This window comes from Peromyscus leucopus, chromosome 16_21 (genome assembly GCF_004664715.2).
Source record: "Peromyscus leucopus breed LL Stock chromosome 16_21, UCI_PerLeu_2.1, whole genome shotgun sequence".
NCBI lineage: Eukaryota > Metazoa > Chordata > Mammalia > Rodentia > Cricetidae > Peromyscus > Peromyscus leucopus.
In genome coordinates, this window is record NC_051084.1 from 74,923,356 (window position 1) to 74,942,111 (window position 18,756).

Here is an 18,756-nt window from a genome sequence, read left to right on the forward strand (position 1 = left end):
GAATTTTAGATCCCGATCAACAGGTAGAAAGCAGGCAGAGAGTGAGACTCAGCCTGATGTGGGCTTTTGAAACCTTTAAGTCCACCCCAATAAAACACTCTCCAAAAATATCACACCCCTAAGCCTTCCCAATAGTTCACCAACTGGGAACCAAGCATTCAAATAGCCAATGGGATCCATTATCATTCAAACTACCACACTGGTCTTTATATATCAACAAACAGCTTTGCTGGGTACCTTGGAAAAAGAAAAAGGATCTTGAAAACAGGTGGATATATATCCTATAAAACAAATACTAGAACAATGTTTTGGTCTTTTTGGTGTGTCTATAACAAAATTCCTCACCCACGATTGTGGGTGTGTAAACTCAGAACAGCATGGTATCTGGTAAGCCCTCCCTACATATGTCACAATGTAGAGAGGAGCTGCATATAGAAGGGGTACATGTACCAGCAGGGAAGAACAGTCACCATGTTCATTCTTACAAGAACATACTCTCAGGGGAACGAATCTGCTCCTACAAGACCTGTACCAATCCATTCCTGAGGATAGAGCCTCAGTAATCTAAATATCTACTACTAGGAAACATGTCCAAAAAAGGGTCTACAACTTTAAAACTATTATACTAGTATTAGGTATAGTGAAACATGCCTATAAACCCAGGGCTCAGGAGGCTGAGGCAGGGCTGCCATTTGCCATGATGGCTAGGTTCAGAGTGATAGGCTGTCTCAATAACCAAACCAAACCACAACAGGAAAACATTAATAGAAAAGAAATGAATAAGTTTTCAAGAATAAACTGAGTCATTTTTCACTATGAGGATTCCTAAATTTTCATGATATGCACATAAAGTATTAACCAGCCCTCCATATATCCAAGTAGTATTAAATTTTATCTTCCATGAAAAGCCAATTTTTTTCTCAAAGCTCAAAACAAATACATCAAATATCCAGATACTTACCTAAGATTCCTTCTATAGAATCATGCTGGATAAATTTTATGCTTGAAATTTTAACATCCATACCCGTGCAATCCACAAAAGTATCTCCTTTGCCCCTCTTTTCTATGACAATATCATCTGGTAGACCATATCCTAAGGAAGAGAGAAAAACACTTAAGTGAAGAGAACTGTCTGTAGCATGAATTCTAATTGGTCTTAATAATAAAAACCTGGAGTCAGATATCAGCGTGAAAGCTGAAAGTTCAGAGAGGCAGAGCAGCAGTCATGAGAAAGAATTTTTACCTCTAGGAATCCTCAGAGTGAAAAGGGGCCTGTGCTCCTGTCTCCATCCTGCCTTATCACACTTCCTGTTTCCTCCTCCTAAATGCTGGGATTAAAGGTGTGTGCCACCACTGCCTGGCCTCTAATGGCTAGCTCCACACTTGGATCTCCAGGCAAGCTGTATTCCCCTAAGCCTCTGAGTGGACCTAGGGTTCTTCTGTTGCAGCCTATCTGCAGCAAACTCCATAGGCTTTTGGGCCCCCAAAACCACAGGAGCTAGCTGCTTTGGCCTGTGCCTCTGTGCAGATGGCTGGCTCTTTGGCTTCTCCTCTCTTGGTGGGTTGTGGGCTCTCCCCAGACTCCCTTCCTTGGGCTGCTACCACCTTGAAACCCGTTCTGGCTTCTACTGTTCTATGCAGAAACAGTCAGCCTCATAACCGAATCATTATCACCAGTAGATTTGGTGAGAAAATTGGGAATTATTAAAGGGAGGAATTAGTTAGAAGAGAGCTTTTTCCCACATTAAAAAAAGGGAAACACTATTACAATGGACTTAGGTCTCTATATGATAATACACAGGATGGTTTGAAAATGGAACAATTAAATGAGAGGATAATTAATTTAGATGGGATTTACATAATGTCAATTATAAAAATTACCTCTTTGATCTTTTTTATCTTATCATTAAAAAAGTTCGTTAATAAGTACAGAGATAAAAGTTTTAGAAAAACTTATTAAAACATACCATAGAGATATTCAGACCCAGACAGAAGAATTTAAAGGAGAACTAATCTCAGCATTGCATTATAAGGTTAGGGAGGAACAGCCTAAGATTTCAAACAGCCAACTTTAATTTATCCAGTAACCTTACAGGAACTGCCAAATGATAGATATCCTCAAGACAATAAGACTATCTGAATGGACTCCTGTGCAAATGTTAGATTTGAAGAGATTCAAGGAAGCAATAGTCTCATATGGCATGCATTCACTTTTTGTGAAGTAGATATTAAACTTGTAATCAACTTGTAATAGAATTATCCCTCAAGACTGGAGAGACTTGGTTACAGCAGTCTTGAAGCCTGGTCCTCAGTTAGAGTGGAGGACCTGGTGGAAAGATGAGGCTAAAACTATTGAGCAATGAAGTAGGGTGAGAGGTATTGAAATCTCCCAGGATCAACTTCTTGGAGAGGGAGATTATGCTATTAATGTAGAAAGGCAATCTCTATATGATGACCACACCCTAGCTTCATGCCTCCTAGCAGCCTTGAATGCTTGAGACAGAATTGAAGAAGTAGGAAAGAAAATTGAGTCATTTACTAAAGTTATGCAGGGCTCAAAAAAAAATTTCACTATTTCTTACAAAGATTGACTTCAGCAGTAAATAGAATGATACCAAATTCAAAAGCTAGACAAATAATAATTGAATCTTTGGCTTTTGAAAACGTTAATGCACAATGCAAAAGGGTAATTAGACTATTAAAGGCAAGATCAGCACCTTTGGAGGAATGGATCTGAGATACAGTAAATATTGAATCTCTTGACCACGATGATGCGTGGATAGGAGAGGTGACTTCCAGAGGTTTGAAGAAAAATTGAAATGTCAAGTGTTTCAATTGTGGTAAACAAGGTCACCTAAAAAGGGACTTTAAACACAACATTCCTAGAAACAATGTTTTTGTTTTCTAAGAATAATCCCAATAGAACGCATGGATTCTGGAGTATGCAGAAGGTGTGGTAAAGGCAGACTTTGGATTAATGAATGTAGATCAACAAGGGACACGCAAGGTAACCCTTTGCCATCAGTAACACCTTGAGGGGTCTCTCACAGGCCCCCATGTCAAATTCTGTTAAGTCCTTTCCTGTCATTGTAGAGGAAACTCCTTCCCAGAGCAATTAAAGGACCTAAAGCCAATTGTGAAAAATCATACTGCTCTGGATGATAGAAAAGCTTTAAGAAATAAAACAAAAAATTCAGGAGAAACCGAAAAATCATACTGCTCTGAATGATAGAAAAGCTTTAAGAAATAAAAAAAAAAATTCAGGAGAAACCATTAATCAAAATTGATAAAGATTAGATTTGAACAAGAGAGACCTCTTGAGTAGAAGAGGTGATAGTTCATCAACCAGCATGACCATTCAATTTAAACTAACTCATACAACTAACAAACGCTTTTCATTTGATCAGATATAACTTGCCAAAAGGGAACCTCCCCAAAGTTAGGATTGGGGAAGGGTTTTATTTTGTCTTTTCAGGAAAATAAAGACATCCAGCTAAAGAATTTGAAGACCAAATGAGACATCTGAAGAAAAAGGACAAATCATCCAGAAAAAAATGTCCCAAGAAAAAGAGTAAATTGGCCTATTGATGTATCACATTTTCAACAGGATGAAATTTCATAACTCTTCCTAAATGTTTGTTTCTGCTGTTCTCTAAAGACATGAGTGTGACTCTATCCTTCTCTAAACCCAAGAATGCTTCTTAAAGTAAAAGCTAAAATTTCAGGCTCATGTCAGAAGAGCCACCTGATAAGGGATAGAAGAAAAACAAAAATTAAGGGACTATTTTATTGCCACTAATCTCACAATCTTTTGGTTTCATTTTGACTCTTTAAAACTTTTTTGGTAAGGTATGATTATTTTCTCAAAATTTATAAGAATATATATATATTCAATATATATATATATTGGTTTTTCGAGACAGGGTTTCTCTGTGTAGCTTTGCGCCTTTCCTGGAACTCACTTGGTAGCCCAGGCAAGCTTTGAACTCAGAGATCCGCCTGGCTCTGCCTCCCGAGTGCTGGAATTAAAGGCGTGCGCCACCAACGCCCAGCTAATTATATATATTTTAAACTTTTTTTTTTAATCATTAATGGTCACATGGAGTACTAAGTAATTCTAGAAAAAGGTTTCATCTAGCTTCCTGTACATGATTTTGGGTTTGAGTCTCTATTAGGTAACTAGGAATTAAGTTTTTTGTACTCTGGATGTATACACCAAATATCAATCCTTTAACCTTTTTGGTAAATAAATAAATGTCTGCATATGACATTTAAAATGTTTAAGTTTTCAGCAGTGAACCATGAACACGCCTAACAGTGACCTTTGAAGTCTCCAAAAGGATGACAGGATCCCACAATGAAGATTCCATCTGTATTATGATAATGTTACTAAGCTGACAAATACCACCCAAAGATCGGCTTTGGACTACAAACTGCTCAGGATAATCTCGAGGTGGCTAGCTGAGATGATCCAGTCTCACAGACTACTCTAGCCAGAACTTGAGATAAGCCCTGCACTTTCCCATTATGCAAAACTGGACAACAAATGATACAGCTACCTCTCCTAGGACTTGAAATTAACTCAAATTTTTCTTTTCAGGATCCCCTAAAGATGCCTTTGCCCCCAGACAGCAGGAAGTAAACTTAAGAACACAATGCCCACATTCATAAGAGATGGGGTGGGTGGCTTTTGGTCATTCAGTGGGTTACGGATATTTGTCATTGTTTAGAGTGGTTGGTTACAAGTTGTTATTGGTAATGGTCAGAAAAAAAGCAGAACAAAGGACATTAGATTGAGAGTTCTTGTTTTGAAAAGAAAAAAGGGGGCTATAGATATGATAAAGATAAATTATAGAACCTACTTTTAAACCCAAAAAGCAACTAATAGACTTAAATATTTTACATTGATATTGATTTTTACATATGATACAAAATTAAGATTATTTTTGTTAGAGCATACTGTACACGTTTCTAATCTTGTTGAAGGTATTATACCTATACAGCTCATTTATCAATGTCATGCGAATTTAGTCCTAGAAAGTTATTATTACCAACTATTTAGGATAATAAGGAAATGCAGGTTAGTAACTAGTCACCTATTACAACTGAACTTGTAGTCATATCAGGTATGTTTTCAAGGTCAAAGAGATATACTTTAGGTAGACTGGTGGTCATCAAACACTTCAGAGAGCTACTGACTATGGTATTAAGATATTTTAATAACATAGGTTCCTTTTTTTTTTTTTTTAATAACAATGAGACATGTCTGCTCCTGGCAGCACAAATCTACTTCAGAGAAGATGATGGGCATTGAAGAAACTACATATGGAGTTTACTTTCTTTGTGGTAAGTTAGCCACTGGACAAGAAAATGCCCTTGCCTCAACTGTTGACAGTATGCTGTCCAAATGGGACAAGGACACAAAAGCAAGGCCTGCTAAACTTTGCCAAGGTAAGGTAGGACAGCCCTTTGGAATATCCTGCTTCACAGAAAAGTCTGTCAGATATTCTAAGCTTGTAGGCTGAAGATGGATGCCCCAATATTGCAGAGGAACTGTGGGTGACTGACTGTCCAGGCAGCCAGATGTTTCTGTCATTTCTCACATTTTTTGGAAGTTGCTTGCTTGTACTTCCTGTTTACTCAGGTAATATTATTTCCTTCTTGGGTCTCTGATGGAGTTGAAGTCTTTATAGCTATAGTTATAATTATCCTTGTTACCAGATTCAGCAAAGAAAATCACTAAAGATGTGTAAAGTATATAAGGTTGAGAGACATTAAAAGATAATTGTGGTAATGCAAGTTAGGTTAGAAAGTGAATTAGGACTGCTCTCACCCAATGTGAGGTTGAACTGCTGACCTTGTGTACATCCTACTTCACAAATGAGTCTGTCAGATACGCTAAGCCCTTTGGAATATCCTGCTTCACAGAAAAGTCTGTCAGATATTCTAAGCCTATAGGCTGAAGATGATGCCCCAACACTGCGGAGAAACCTCAGGTGACTGTCCAGGCTGCTGGCTGTTTCTGTCAACTCACAATTTTTTTGGAAGTTGCTTGCATGCACTTCCTGTTTTTATTTTTTGTTAGCTAATATTATTTCCTTCTTAGGTCTCTGAGGGAGTTGAAGATTAGTTAGTTATAGTTGAAGATTAGTTAGTTATAGTTGAAGATTAGTTAGAATAGAAAGTGAATTAGGTACATTTTGGACTTACCAAAATAGGACAGATAATGGAATTATTTTCTTTGAATTTGTCAAATACAAATGGACTAGACATTGCTTAGGTATTTATTGCTTGTATATATGGTATATAGTTATTGTACTTTTGTATATAGTTTTTCTTACATTAGTTACAACTTTTTTCCTTTTTTCTTTTTATTAAAATAGAAAAGGGGAAATATGGTGATATTTTATTTGTACTAAAATGTGATTTGTATGTTAATAAATAAAGTTGCCTGGGGGTCAGAGCTATTAGCAAGCCATAGCGAAAGCTGGGCGGTGGTGGTGCATGCCTTTAATCCCAGCATTTGGTAGGCAAAGCTAGGTAGATCTCTGTGTGTGTTCAAGGATACCACCAGCATTGGAGATATACGCCTTTAATCTCAATACCAACCATAGAAGACCTGGAGGTCTATACAGACAGGCAGTGACTAGGAGGTCATGTGGTTGGTTAGGTTTACAACGAATGAGAAGGCAGAACAGAAACTCTAAAAAAAGACAGAAACATAGGAAGTAGGTCTCTTTCGGAGAGGTAGGACAACAGCGACAGTGAAGGGTAAGGTTTTTAGCTCTTAGCTATTGCTCTGACCTCTTGGCTTTCATCTCTGTACTGGCTCTGTGTTTCTTATTTAATAAGACGATTACATCTACATTATGAATTCTGGACTCAACAAGACAGAATAGATATGGAGTATTTTTCTGTGCATTTGTCAACTGTTTATAGACTAGATAGTGTTGCTGTATTTATTGACTGTATATACTGTATACAGTCATACTTATTGTATATAATTTTTCTTATATTAGTTATCACCTTCTTTTTTATTTTAGACAAAAAAGGGGAAATGTAATATTTTGTTTGTGTATACACAAATAAAGCTTGCCTGGAGATCAGAGTGCACAGCTATCCACTAGAGGCCAGGCAATGGTGGCACGTGCCTTTAATCCCAGCACTTAAGAGGAGGAAACAGGAAGTGATGATAAGGTGGGTTGGAGAGAGGAGCTCAGCCTTTTCAGGCTGAGGATTCGGTAGAGATAAGAAGTCTAGTGGTTGGTTCCTTTACTGGTCTTTCAGTGTTTACCCTGATATTTGGCTCCAGGTTTTTATTATTAAGACCAATTAGGATTCGTGCTACAGAACTGGAAAGTATTGCACTGAGTAACCTAGGCCCAGAAAGGAAAACCCATATTTTCTTTCTTGTATACATAGCTTCAAAATTTCAATTTTTTTAAATTAAAATTTAATTCTCTATAGTGCCAAGAAAGATGCCATGGGCAGACAAACACTGAGGGAAGAGGTAGTAAAACACAGGGACATAAAAGTGGGGGAGCTAGGTTTGGTCAGGATATGGAGTGCTGGGAAGATAGGAAAAGTTATATAGAAACAGTACTTTATAAAGTTAAAAAAGAATTTAAACTAAAAAAAAGCTTGCAATGGAAGTACTTTTCATGTATGGATAATGGTCCTCACAGAAGTTATAAGCTTTGGGGTTGGGGATTTAGCTCAGTGGTAGAGCGCCTGCCTAGCAAGCGCAAGGCCCTGGGTTCGGTCCTCAGCTCCAGGGGAAAAAAAAGTCATACGCTTTTAAACAAGAGCCCAGTACCAGAGGTGGTATACTGTCCTGTGACTTGTTGACCAGAAACGTCTCAGAAGTCCCAAAAAGAACACAGGCTATTGTCATTGCTCCCGGTCACCCACCAGAACGTGAGGGTAACATACTTTTGTTATAGGACACAGAGAAAATGATATACAACTATGCAGAACTCCCTCTCTGCTGGCTAGAGTTCACAGGACCAGGAGGTGCTATCCAGGCTGCTAAGGGAAAAATCTTAACAATAGTCTCACCCAACTGTGGAACATGCATGCGATAACACACACCTGCCAGACAGAATATGCTCACTGATACAATGGTAGCATGACTATCTTGGTAATAGCTAACTGCTGTGTGAATGGATATGGGGCCTACCCCTTTAGATATATTACATAGCTGGTACTATAAACCTATGGATGAGAAGCTCATGGGCTGAAAGGAAGAGAATACTACCCATGTCTCCATATTTGAACATGCTGTCAAACTACTTTCCAAACATGATGTTACCCTTTGCAGAGAGGGAGATAAATATCTGGTCAAAGTGTTAAGAATATGTGACTGCTAAGTGACATTTATATCATCCTCTGCTGCAACAACCACCACCCAAGGATCAGGAACCATCACAGAAGTCAGGGCACCAAACAATCTAATAGAAGATTGGAAAGAGTATCATGAACTGCTGTCATCCACATATGACATGGCCACTGCAACCATAAACAAAGAGCATTTTTACATGCTTTACAAGACTGAGCTCTTCAGCTTTCCATCTTGGATAGATGAGGTATCCATGAGACTTCATTCCTTCCTGAGAGCCAATGACTGGTAATGATTGCTGTGTATATCTTATCATTTTCTGTAATGGTGTAACCATTAGGGTGCTACGAAGGAAGAAGTTCGGATGGAAAAGAAGGGAGATGACAGAAGGTAATGAGAGAGGGTGAATAAAATCATAACGCAGTGTGTACATATATGAAATTGTCAAACAAGAAGGAAAATAAATAAGCAACTTTTTTTTTAAAGAGTCCTAATAAAGCCAAAGCAATAATGAGTTAAAAAAAAAAAGTATTACCGTTTACCAAAACAGCATGGTAGATAAGATCCAGATATAAACCCATGCAGCTACAGCCACTTGATTTTTGGCAAAGATGCCAAAAATATTCATTGCAGAAAAGACAGTTTCTTTAACAAGTGTGTTTGGAAAAAGACATATGCATGTAGAAGAATGAAACTAGATGCTTACTCCTCATCTTGGACAGGGATTAAAGATCAAAACATAAGGCCTAAGACTCTGAAAGTGTTAGAGAAATACACAGGGAAGACTTCAAGAACTATGCATAGGTAAGTATTCCATGTATTCAAGGAGATAAGACTAATAAACAATAACTGCCCTCATGAAATTAAGCTTCCATACAGCAAAGGTCTTGTTAAAGGAGGGAAAATGTACTCTTTAGAATGGGAGAAAATATTTTCCAGCTATATATTCAAAAGATGGTTAATATATATGATATTAAAAAAAAAACCCTCAAAATACTAAAACAAAACAAACAACCCAATGAAAAAGCAGGCCATGGAATTGAATAGAGGATGTTCAAAGAAGAGGTATGAATGGCCAATGAATATCTTTAAAGTATTTAACATTTTAGTCATTAGGGAAATGCAAATTAAAGCAACCCTGAGATTTCATCTCATCATAGTCAACCATCATTAAGACAATGAATGACGCCGGGCAGTGGTGGTGCACACCTTTAATCCTAGCACTCAGGAGGCAGAGGCAGGTGGATCTCAGCCTGGTCTGTAGAGTGAGTTCCAGGACAGCCAGGACTGTCACACAGAGAAACCTTGTATTGAAAAACAAAAACAAAAAAAACCAAAAAATCACCCCCAACCAAAAAAAAAAAAAAAAAAAAAAAAAAAAGAAAGAAAGAAAGAAAAGAAAAGAAAATGAATGCCAACAAATGTTGGTGAAGATGAGGAGAAAGAAAAATTCTTATTCACTGTTAGTAGGAATGTAATATGGACTATGGAAATCAGTGTGGAAATTTCTCAAGATACTAAAAATAGAACTAACATATGACCCTGCTATACCACTCCTGGACAAACAGAGAACTCTTCAAACCTACTAAAGAGATACTTGTTTATCCATATTTATTGTCGTTCCATTCATAATGAAAAAAAAAAAAAGACTAGATATCCATCAACTGATAATGATATTGTGGTTTATATACACAATATTTGTATTGTGGTACGTATATACGTATATAAAAAAGAAGATATGAAATTATAAAGTTCACAGGTAAATGGAAGCAGAAAATATTGTGAGGTAATCCAGATTCAGAAAGACAAACATCTCATTTTCTCTCTTGTATGTGTATCTTAGCTTCTAATTTTTAATGTATTTGTATTTAGATGAGAGGTGATATAGTATATATCATGAAGGGAGGGGTGCAAGAAATAACAGAACTCGTGATATGAAAGTAGAAAGGGAGTACTGGGAATCAAAGGGTTAAAACAGGGATAGGGAAGCAAGGAGGCAGAGACAGGCAGAGGTACATATGTAAACGTCACAAGGAAACCTGCTACTTTGTAAGATAATTAACAAATTCACACACACCCAACCACACACACACACACACCCAACCACACACACACACACACACACACACACACCCAACCACACACACCCCCCCACACACTTCTGTTCTAGAAATAGATTTCCTTTCTATAAACTACCAATTTTCTAGAACCTATACTTGTTACTAAGTCTTTGTTTTTAATGTGCATCTATAAAAATCTTATCAATATACTGCTACAAACACTTATGATTCAAACTGTTCAAACACTGGGTCATTTTCTTTTACAATTTAAATATCCTTAATGTGAGCTGGGTGGTGGTGGCACACACCTTTAATCCCAGCACCCGGGAGGCAGAGCCAGGTGGATCTCTGTGAGTTTGAGGCCAGCCTGGTCTACAGAGCGAGATTCAGGACAGGCACCAAAACTATAGGGAGAAACCCTATCTTGAAAAATCAAAAAAAAAAAAAAAAAAAATCATTAATGTGTCAAAGCACCTCACTTGAAATCAGATGGGTTGAATTTTGGAGTTAGTCAAGATCACTAATTTACTGTTTACTTACTATGAATAAAAGTTTGGTTATGATCTTCCATACTCACCTTCTAACTCAATGGAGTCAGCTATGGAGCAGGTGCCATGAACCACATAATGGCCAGGACAAATAATAACCGTGTCACCCTCATGGCAGGCATTTATAGCAGACAACAGATCACTATGGAACTAGAAAACAACATATTGTAAATATACATCCCCAAAGCCACTTAGGTATCACTCCAAGGGCCTTCATGTCCCATTTGAAAATGAATCCAACTTTGTTTTTATCTGTCTTTCTAATAGTGCACTTAGCCTAGTGTGTGCTTTTGCATTGCTATCACTGAAAAAGAACAGTGCTCTTACTATTTGGATCTCACAGAAAACCAACTCCAGAAACTTTCTAGAATTGGTAATCAAAAGCAGTCACTTAGAGCAAAAATTTCTTTTTACCTGAATTTCTGTTTCTTCTTTGCAAGACTCCTCACAAAACCTGTCCCTGAATAGAGACCGCAGCAGACCTGTCTTCATGGTGGAGGAAACCACATGGGTGACCTTCTGGCCATTTTGACGAGTGCCCTTGGCTTGGATATTAGAGTTCTTCTGATAACCAAAAACATATCTTTAAAACAAACAAACAAAAACAAAACAAGAAAACAAGAACCATCACTTCTCACTAAGATAGCTAGTAAGATATGCTAAATAATTAAGAACAACAAGACACATACCTCAACAAAGGATTCTCAATGAGTTTTAACTTCTGTTTCAACTGTTCAATCTCTGAATACAAATTTAACCCTTCCACCATGGAGATATTTTCCTGCTCAGAATCAGAATTACAATTGGACAAACTGCTTCTCAGATTTAAAAATTTTCTGTAACTCTCTTCACATTGAGACAACAGATTGTGGTAGTCAACAATAAGTCCTGAGGGAACTCGATCTTCAAGTATATCATAATACCTGAAAGTTTAAAAGCAAATTAAAATCCATTCCCTTTTCTAGGACACTTTCCTATCATTAAGATTTGATTTAGTCCTCAAAAACTCAGCTTATTTTACCATCATTTTTAGCACTCTCTTTGTCTGTAAGCCACCATTCCTGGGTCACTTCTTACTTTTCTATTCTTCCCCCTACCCATCAGCCATCTGCAAACTTACAAGCTTTGTTCTTGATCTGTTGGCCTGTGAGTAAGCCACCTTTCCCTGGCCTTAAATTAGCCTTTACCCCACCCCACCCCACCATCTGCAAATCTGTAATCTTAATTATAGAGTTGTGCTCATGAACTTCCAACATTTGTAAACCTCCTTTCTTGGACTAGCTATAGACCTGTAGTTTAGGAGCTATCTTTCCCTGGTCCAATTCACCTACTTATTATACCTGGCCTTGCCCTAGGGACACATGGCCTGCATTGGCCTAATCTAAAGAGGGGCAGGTTTGCACACCAGTCACACAACCAAAGAAAGAAGTCCACATGCTCAGGTCAAATCATAAAAACCAAAACAATATGAAAGCCCAAAATAAAATAGCATGCCTCCCATCAAACTTAGTCCTATAGAAGTGTTCTCTAATGAGAATGCACTAGATGAACCTCAGGTCACAGACTTTAAAAGAACAATCACAAACTATGCAAAAATGTAAATACACAAACATTGATCTCTGAGAAGAAAATAATAAATACTTGAGTAATGTACAAGAAAAAATACACAGCTGAATGAAGATAATTTGAGATTTGAAAACTAAATTCAATAAAGAGATAGAAACATTTAAAAGAATATAAGTCAAAATGAGGATGGAATGGAAAAACTCAGTATTCCAATTAGAGAACTCAGAGCAAAGCCTTACAAGTAAAATGAATCAAACAGAAAATATAATAGCAAGATACAGCAGAAGTTCTAGAAAAAAATAAGCTAGGAAATTATTATTTTAGTCAAAGGATAGGAAAAAACCAGAAATGTGGGATACCATTAAATCTTGAAATTATAGGCATAGAAGACCAAGAATTAGGAGGCAATGTCATGGACCAGATCTTTAACAACATCATAGAAGAAAACTTTCCCAAGCTAAGGAAAGACATACTCAAAGAACACCAACTACTCAAAACCAGAAAATTAAACACTCCACATCATATCATAGTCAAAACACCATACAAGACAAAGAAAAAATATTAAAAGCTAGAAGAAAGAAGACACAAGTTACATATAAAGGAAAGTCCACTAGAATAACACCTGATTTATCAATGGAATCTCTGAAAGCCATAAGAGCCAAGAGCAATACACTCTAAGTTATAAAAGACAACTGCTAACTCAAGACTACTGTACCCAGAAAAAAATATCTGACATAGTTGAATGATTAAAACAAAACAAAAACATTCCATGATTCCAAATGGCCTAAAAGAATTCATATACAGCAATAACAAACCTTAACAAATACAGAAAAAATTAAAAAAAAAAATCCCTTGTAGCCTATCTGAATATTTAAATATAAAATTGACACAAGACTCTAGCAAACTAGTGTATAAACTCAGAGAAGCTAAACAACTTATTACTGAATGGCAAGTGGGTCAAATAAATCAAAATATTCCTAAAACTAAATAAAAACAAAAGAGAAACATAACAAAACCTCTGAGACACATTATAAGCAGTTCTACGAGTGACGTTCGTAGCCCCAAGGACCTACATTAAAAAAACCAGGAAGAGTACAAATAAATGACTTAACAATGGAATTCAAGAAATTAGAAAAATAACAAAAATTAAAGCAACAATTAATGATATAGAAAAAAAGAAAACATTACAAAGAATAAATGAATTAAGAGTTGTTTCTTTGAGACGGTAAACAAGATAGACCTTCTATCTTTTCTTTGGTTAGTTACCTCTGGCTCAACAAACCAAAGGAAAGAGTTAGATGAAAAAGGCTGCAGGGGCTAGAGAGATGACTCAGAGAGGCGGTTCTTCCTGAGTTCAATTCCCAAAAACCGCATGGCGGCTCGCAACCATCTATAATGAGATCTGATGCTCTCTTCTGGAGTGCAGGTATGCATGCAGACAGAACACTTGTATACATAATAAATAATCTTAAAAAAATGCATGCAGTAAAATGACATGACTAAGCTAATGGGTAAAAATTAATGAAAAAAAGAGAGGATCTATATGGAACTTAAGTACAATATTACTCTCATTATATATAATCATATATAATTTTTAAATAATCATTTTATTTCTCAATTAAAAGTGTACTAACTGGTTATGACTCAGACAAGAGCTTTTTAATATTATACTCACCTGGGTAGCATCTAAAAATGTAAATGTCCAGACTCCCAATCAGACTAATTAAATAGCTCTCTTAAACACAGATGTACTTTCTAAAGTTCTCTACAGAAACTAATACATAGTGAATGTTGAGAAATAATGCCTTAATTGTTTTGTTTTGTAGAAGTTTTGCTGTTTTAAATTAGTAATGCTCTGAATAAGATGGGAGAAGAAAAACATACCCTAAGCAAACATATCAAACTATAGCGAATACTTAACATTTTAAAGAAAATAAATTAAATTTTCAGGCTTTTCAAATATTAGAAGACACTAGAAAGTGTGGATTTGGTGCTTTAGTTAACCCATATGCATCTAAAGATAATCTGCAAGTCCACTTTCCAAACAAGAAACCAGGGACCATCACATCAGGTCAAGCTTTGAAGACCAGACTCAATTTTAAAAGCAGTCTCTTAACATTCCTGCAACCATGTTAATTAGCACATTTTTTATACTGACACTTCAAAGTTTGAAAATACACCAACAGTCATATTTCTGCCTCCTACATTTTGTTATAGTGTGTTTTGAATTAGAAAGGAAAAATACACATAATATAAAATCAAAACAATATGGTTTGATCACTTTTAAATGTTGCCTGTTTACAGCTCTTCTATCAGCACAGGGAACTTTTCCCATCTGCCAACAATTCTATCAGACCATTTCCCTTTCTTCTCCATAACAACAACAACAAAAATAATCTCCCTTAGCTTCTCACATTTGCCAGTGAAATGTATGATACCATATTAATTAATCATTGTTAGCATATGGAAGACTGTCAAATCAGAACATATTTTTTCTCTAGGTAAAGATCAAATATACCAGATACATATGACATTTACCTATAATTAAATTTCACACCTATAAAAATTAACTATTGCTGTTTAAGAGTAACCAAAATAAACTTAGAAAATATTCAGTCTCTTAACAATATCCAAGATTCTTAACATACAAGCTCAGTTGAATATTATTCAGTGAATTGAACACACAGAAATAAGAGTCCCTAATGGCTAGGTGTCTAGGAGGAGGGGGAGGAATGAGAACTACAGAAGACAGATTGTTGGGATCAGAAAGTCTTTCATAAGTTGATGACTTATCCCAAGCAAGTTTATTAAAAAGTAGAGCATCTTATATATGGTTTGCAAGGAACAAAATGGCCAAAGATCAGCAGAGAGCTAAATCAGATGATGTTGGCAAAGAAAACAGGATTCCTCAGACACAGCTACCCCAGGGCTGACAACCACAACTATTCAGAGGAGAAAGCCAGGTTCCCAGAGGCCAAAACCATAACTCCTTCAAGGCCCTGGCATCAGCCCTACACTGGGATCTTGCCAAGTTTATACCCTGGGTAAGGACACAGAACTAGAGTTCTCTGTTCCCTTTTTCTTTTCATTGGGGCCTCTGAGGAAGCCTGGGATTGGCCTGGTTCCTAATATTTCAGATTTACAAGCTTTTAACCTAGATATTCTTAAAACTCTACTTTTAATTTAGTTCATAAATAGAACTAAATAATAGACACAAGCCTATTATTGCAATACTAGTGAGACCAGGGCGGGGGAGGGGGAGCTATAGAGATTATATCTCAAAACAAAACAGAATACAAGTATACAAGTACACACACACACACACACACACACACACACACACACACACACACACTGCCAGGTGTCTGTTTTTCCCCCACAAGGTTTATTCAATAACTTGTCATGATGCACTATCTGTACATCAGAAGCTCCTGTCTGTGTGTCTACCACATCAGTAAGTAATAAATACTTACAATCTCAGTCGCGGTTCAACACATCTGATAAAATAATCATACTCATCTTCTTCTTCTTCATCCCAACTCCTCCAAATGTTTTTATAGAAAAACCTGAAAAGAAGCTTAAAATCAATCAGATTGAACTGCTGGTTCAAAAGGCCGGTGTTGTGGTTTGAATATGGGAAGTCTACCATAGGCTCATGAGGGTGAACACTTGGTCTCCAGCAGGTCGCAATGTTTGGAAACGTTTAGGGGATGGAGTCTTGCTGAAAGAAATACTAGGCAGGAGGCTTAAAGGTTTTAGCATGGCTGTACGGGCAGTTATTTCTCTGGTTCCATCCTGCCTATACAAGGTTTGGGATGGTATTACACTGCTGCTACCTTCCTAACTATGATGGTCAATGTCCCTCTTTGGAGCAGTAAGATAAAAGAAGCCCTTTCTTCACTAAATTGCTTCATATTTTCTTTAAAACTCCCCAGATGCTTCAACATATGAAAAAATTCCAAACATATAGATAAAAGAAAACAGACAATATGAATAGCAGCTTCAAATATTATCAATTCACAGGTAATTTTCCCCCATCTCTACCCACAAACGCTGCCTAGGGGGCCAGCCTCCAGGCAGCACCAGGGATTGCAAAAAACAAAACAAAACAACCCATGAATGCAGTGAGGGCTAGACTTTTTCTATCTGACGGGTGATAAAGAAACACATGCTTTATGATGGTAACTTTTCTCTTTTACTTCATCTTAAAAAATATTTCTGAAAATCTGTCTCCACACAACTCCATTTTCCATACATCTCTTCTACATAGCTATACATTTCATCTACATACTCTCTCTTCTATCCATACTTCTTTCCTCAACAGCTACATCTCCACATACCTCTCTTCTTACACACTTTTTTTTTTTTTTTTTGGTTTTTCGAGACAGGGCTTCTCTGTGTAGTTTTGGTGCCTGTCCTGGATCTCACTCTGTAGACCAGGCTGGCCCCGAACTCACAAAGATCCGCCTGGCTCTGCCTCCCAAGTGCTGGGATTAAAAGCATGTGCCACTACCGCCCGGCACACACATCTTTACATAGATGCTGCTCCATCTCTCTACAGTTACTCATCTTCTATACATAGTTCTACACAGCTCTTTACAGCTCTCTACATAGCTACACAGCTGTTTACACAGCTCTAATCAGCTCTTTACATAGCTCTTTCTACACACACCTCCTTCAACTGCCAAACTCTGGACAATTATGAGCTACATACATGGGGGTCCAACCTATTCTAAGAACACTAAGCACATAGTTTCTCTCAGGCTAGGGAGGCCATGATGACAGGATTCCCAGACAGAGAGCAACATTGAAATTCAAGACTTAAGGGGCTGGAGAGATGGCTCAGAGGTTAAGAGCACTGACTGCTCTTACAGAGGTTCTGAGTTCAATTCCCAGCAACCACATAGTGGCTCACAACCACCTGTAATGACATCTGGTGCCCTCTTCTGGCCTGCAGTCATACATGCTGTATATATAATAAATAAATAAATCTTTGCCGGGCGGTGGTGGCGCACGCCTTTAATCCCAGCACTCGGGGAGGCAGAGGCAGGCGGATCTCTGTGAGTTCAACACCAGCCTGGGCTACCAAGTGAGTTCCAGGAAAGGTGCAAAGCTACACAAGAAACCCTGTCTCGAAAAACCAAAAAAAAAAAAAAAAAAAAAGAAATTCAAGACTTAATAAACTGCTGCAGGGAGTTATGTCTTAATGTTATCAGGCTGACTTTGGTTCAACAGACACCTGGGAATTTGCCCTTACGAATTATTTTGCAGGGGCAACTAGTCTATTTTGAATCTGCTCTGAAGTCTGAAATCAGCCAAATGTGTGAAAAGCTGTCTTTATAACTGAGAATATTGTAATTTTACTATGTCAGTCTGAGCTTTGAAAAATATCCTAATATTATTTCTATTCATCAAAATTATATAGCTTAAGCAGAAATCATCTTTCTGACCATCCAGATATGTGTGCCCAGTAGATGAAATATATTCATGAGATAAACACACAAGCAGTGGGGAAAATACCCACAGCTGTTTATAGGGAAGAAATGCAGTGACACATGAGAAAATTACAGACAGAAGCAACCAGTTCAGAGTCTGTGGTTCCATAAGCCTTGTTTAACAAGATTCCTCCATCAGAGAATTATTCATCTGGTGGGTTGACACCTGAACTATCAATTGCCATCTGCTGTATGTTCTTGTGGCCTCTAGTAAAGCCATTGCAACCAGCAGCTCTCAGCAACTCAATTCACTTATCCCTCTTATCTCCTTATCATGTTCATACTGGATTATTTCTAAACAAATCTTAGACATAGTATTCGCTCATTTTTATCATGTATCTTTAAAGCCCTTCTGCTTTTAAAGCATGCAAACTTTAAATCACCACACACTCTTTCAAATTCTCTTGTAGTATGTTGGTCAAATGCCTTCCACATTTTCCACCTGGTAAATATATTTAAATTCCATATCTAGCTCAAGTTTTATCCATACCAATACAGTACAGATACTTATATATCATTCACTATGCATCTCTTCCAGAGCTTACTCTTTCAAAGCAGAACCTAGAATGGGGCTCAGCCTCCCACAGGGCTTGCACATCACCCTTCCTAGATGCTCACATCCCAACTGCTCTACTTTTCAGTTTCTATCCTGTCCTGTCAAGTCCCCACTCTAGTGCATGCACTCATAACTGACTGACAAAGCTCTGCACCTTCTGACCTATAAAAACACCCAGTGTGGCATCTCCTAG

General features: G+C 37.3%; 1 protein-coding gene across 1 annotated transcript in view; it reads right to left on the reverse strand.

Annotated features, from left to right (window-relative positions):
- Shcbp1 (SHC binding and spindle associated 1) overlaps positions 1 to 18,756 on the reverse strand; it is a 38,712-nt gene that overhangs the window by 5,072 nt on the left and 14,884 nt on the right. The window contains exons 5-9 of the mRNA XM_028872323.2: positions 15,986 to 16,078; positions 11,636 to 11,869; positions 11,361 to 11,529; positions 10,976 to 11,096; positions 962 to 1,093 (exon numbers count right to left, since the gene is read on the reverse strand). Coding sequence (XP_028728156.1) covers positions 962 to 1,093; positions 10,976 to 11,096; positions 11,361 to 11,529; positions 11,636 to 11,869; positions 15,986 to 16,078 — 749 coding nt within the window. The remainder of the gene's footprint in view (positions 1 to 961; positions 1,094 to 10,975; positions 11,097 to 11,360; positions 11,530 to 11,635; positions 11,870 to 15,985; positions 16,079 to 18,756) is intronic.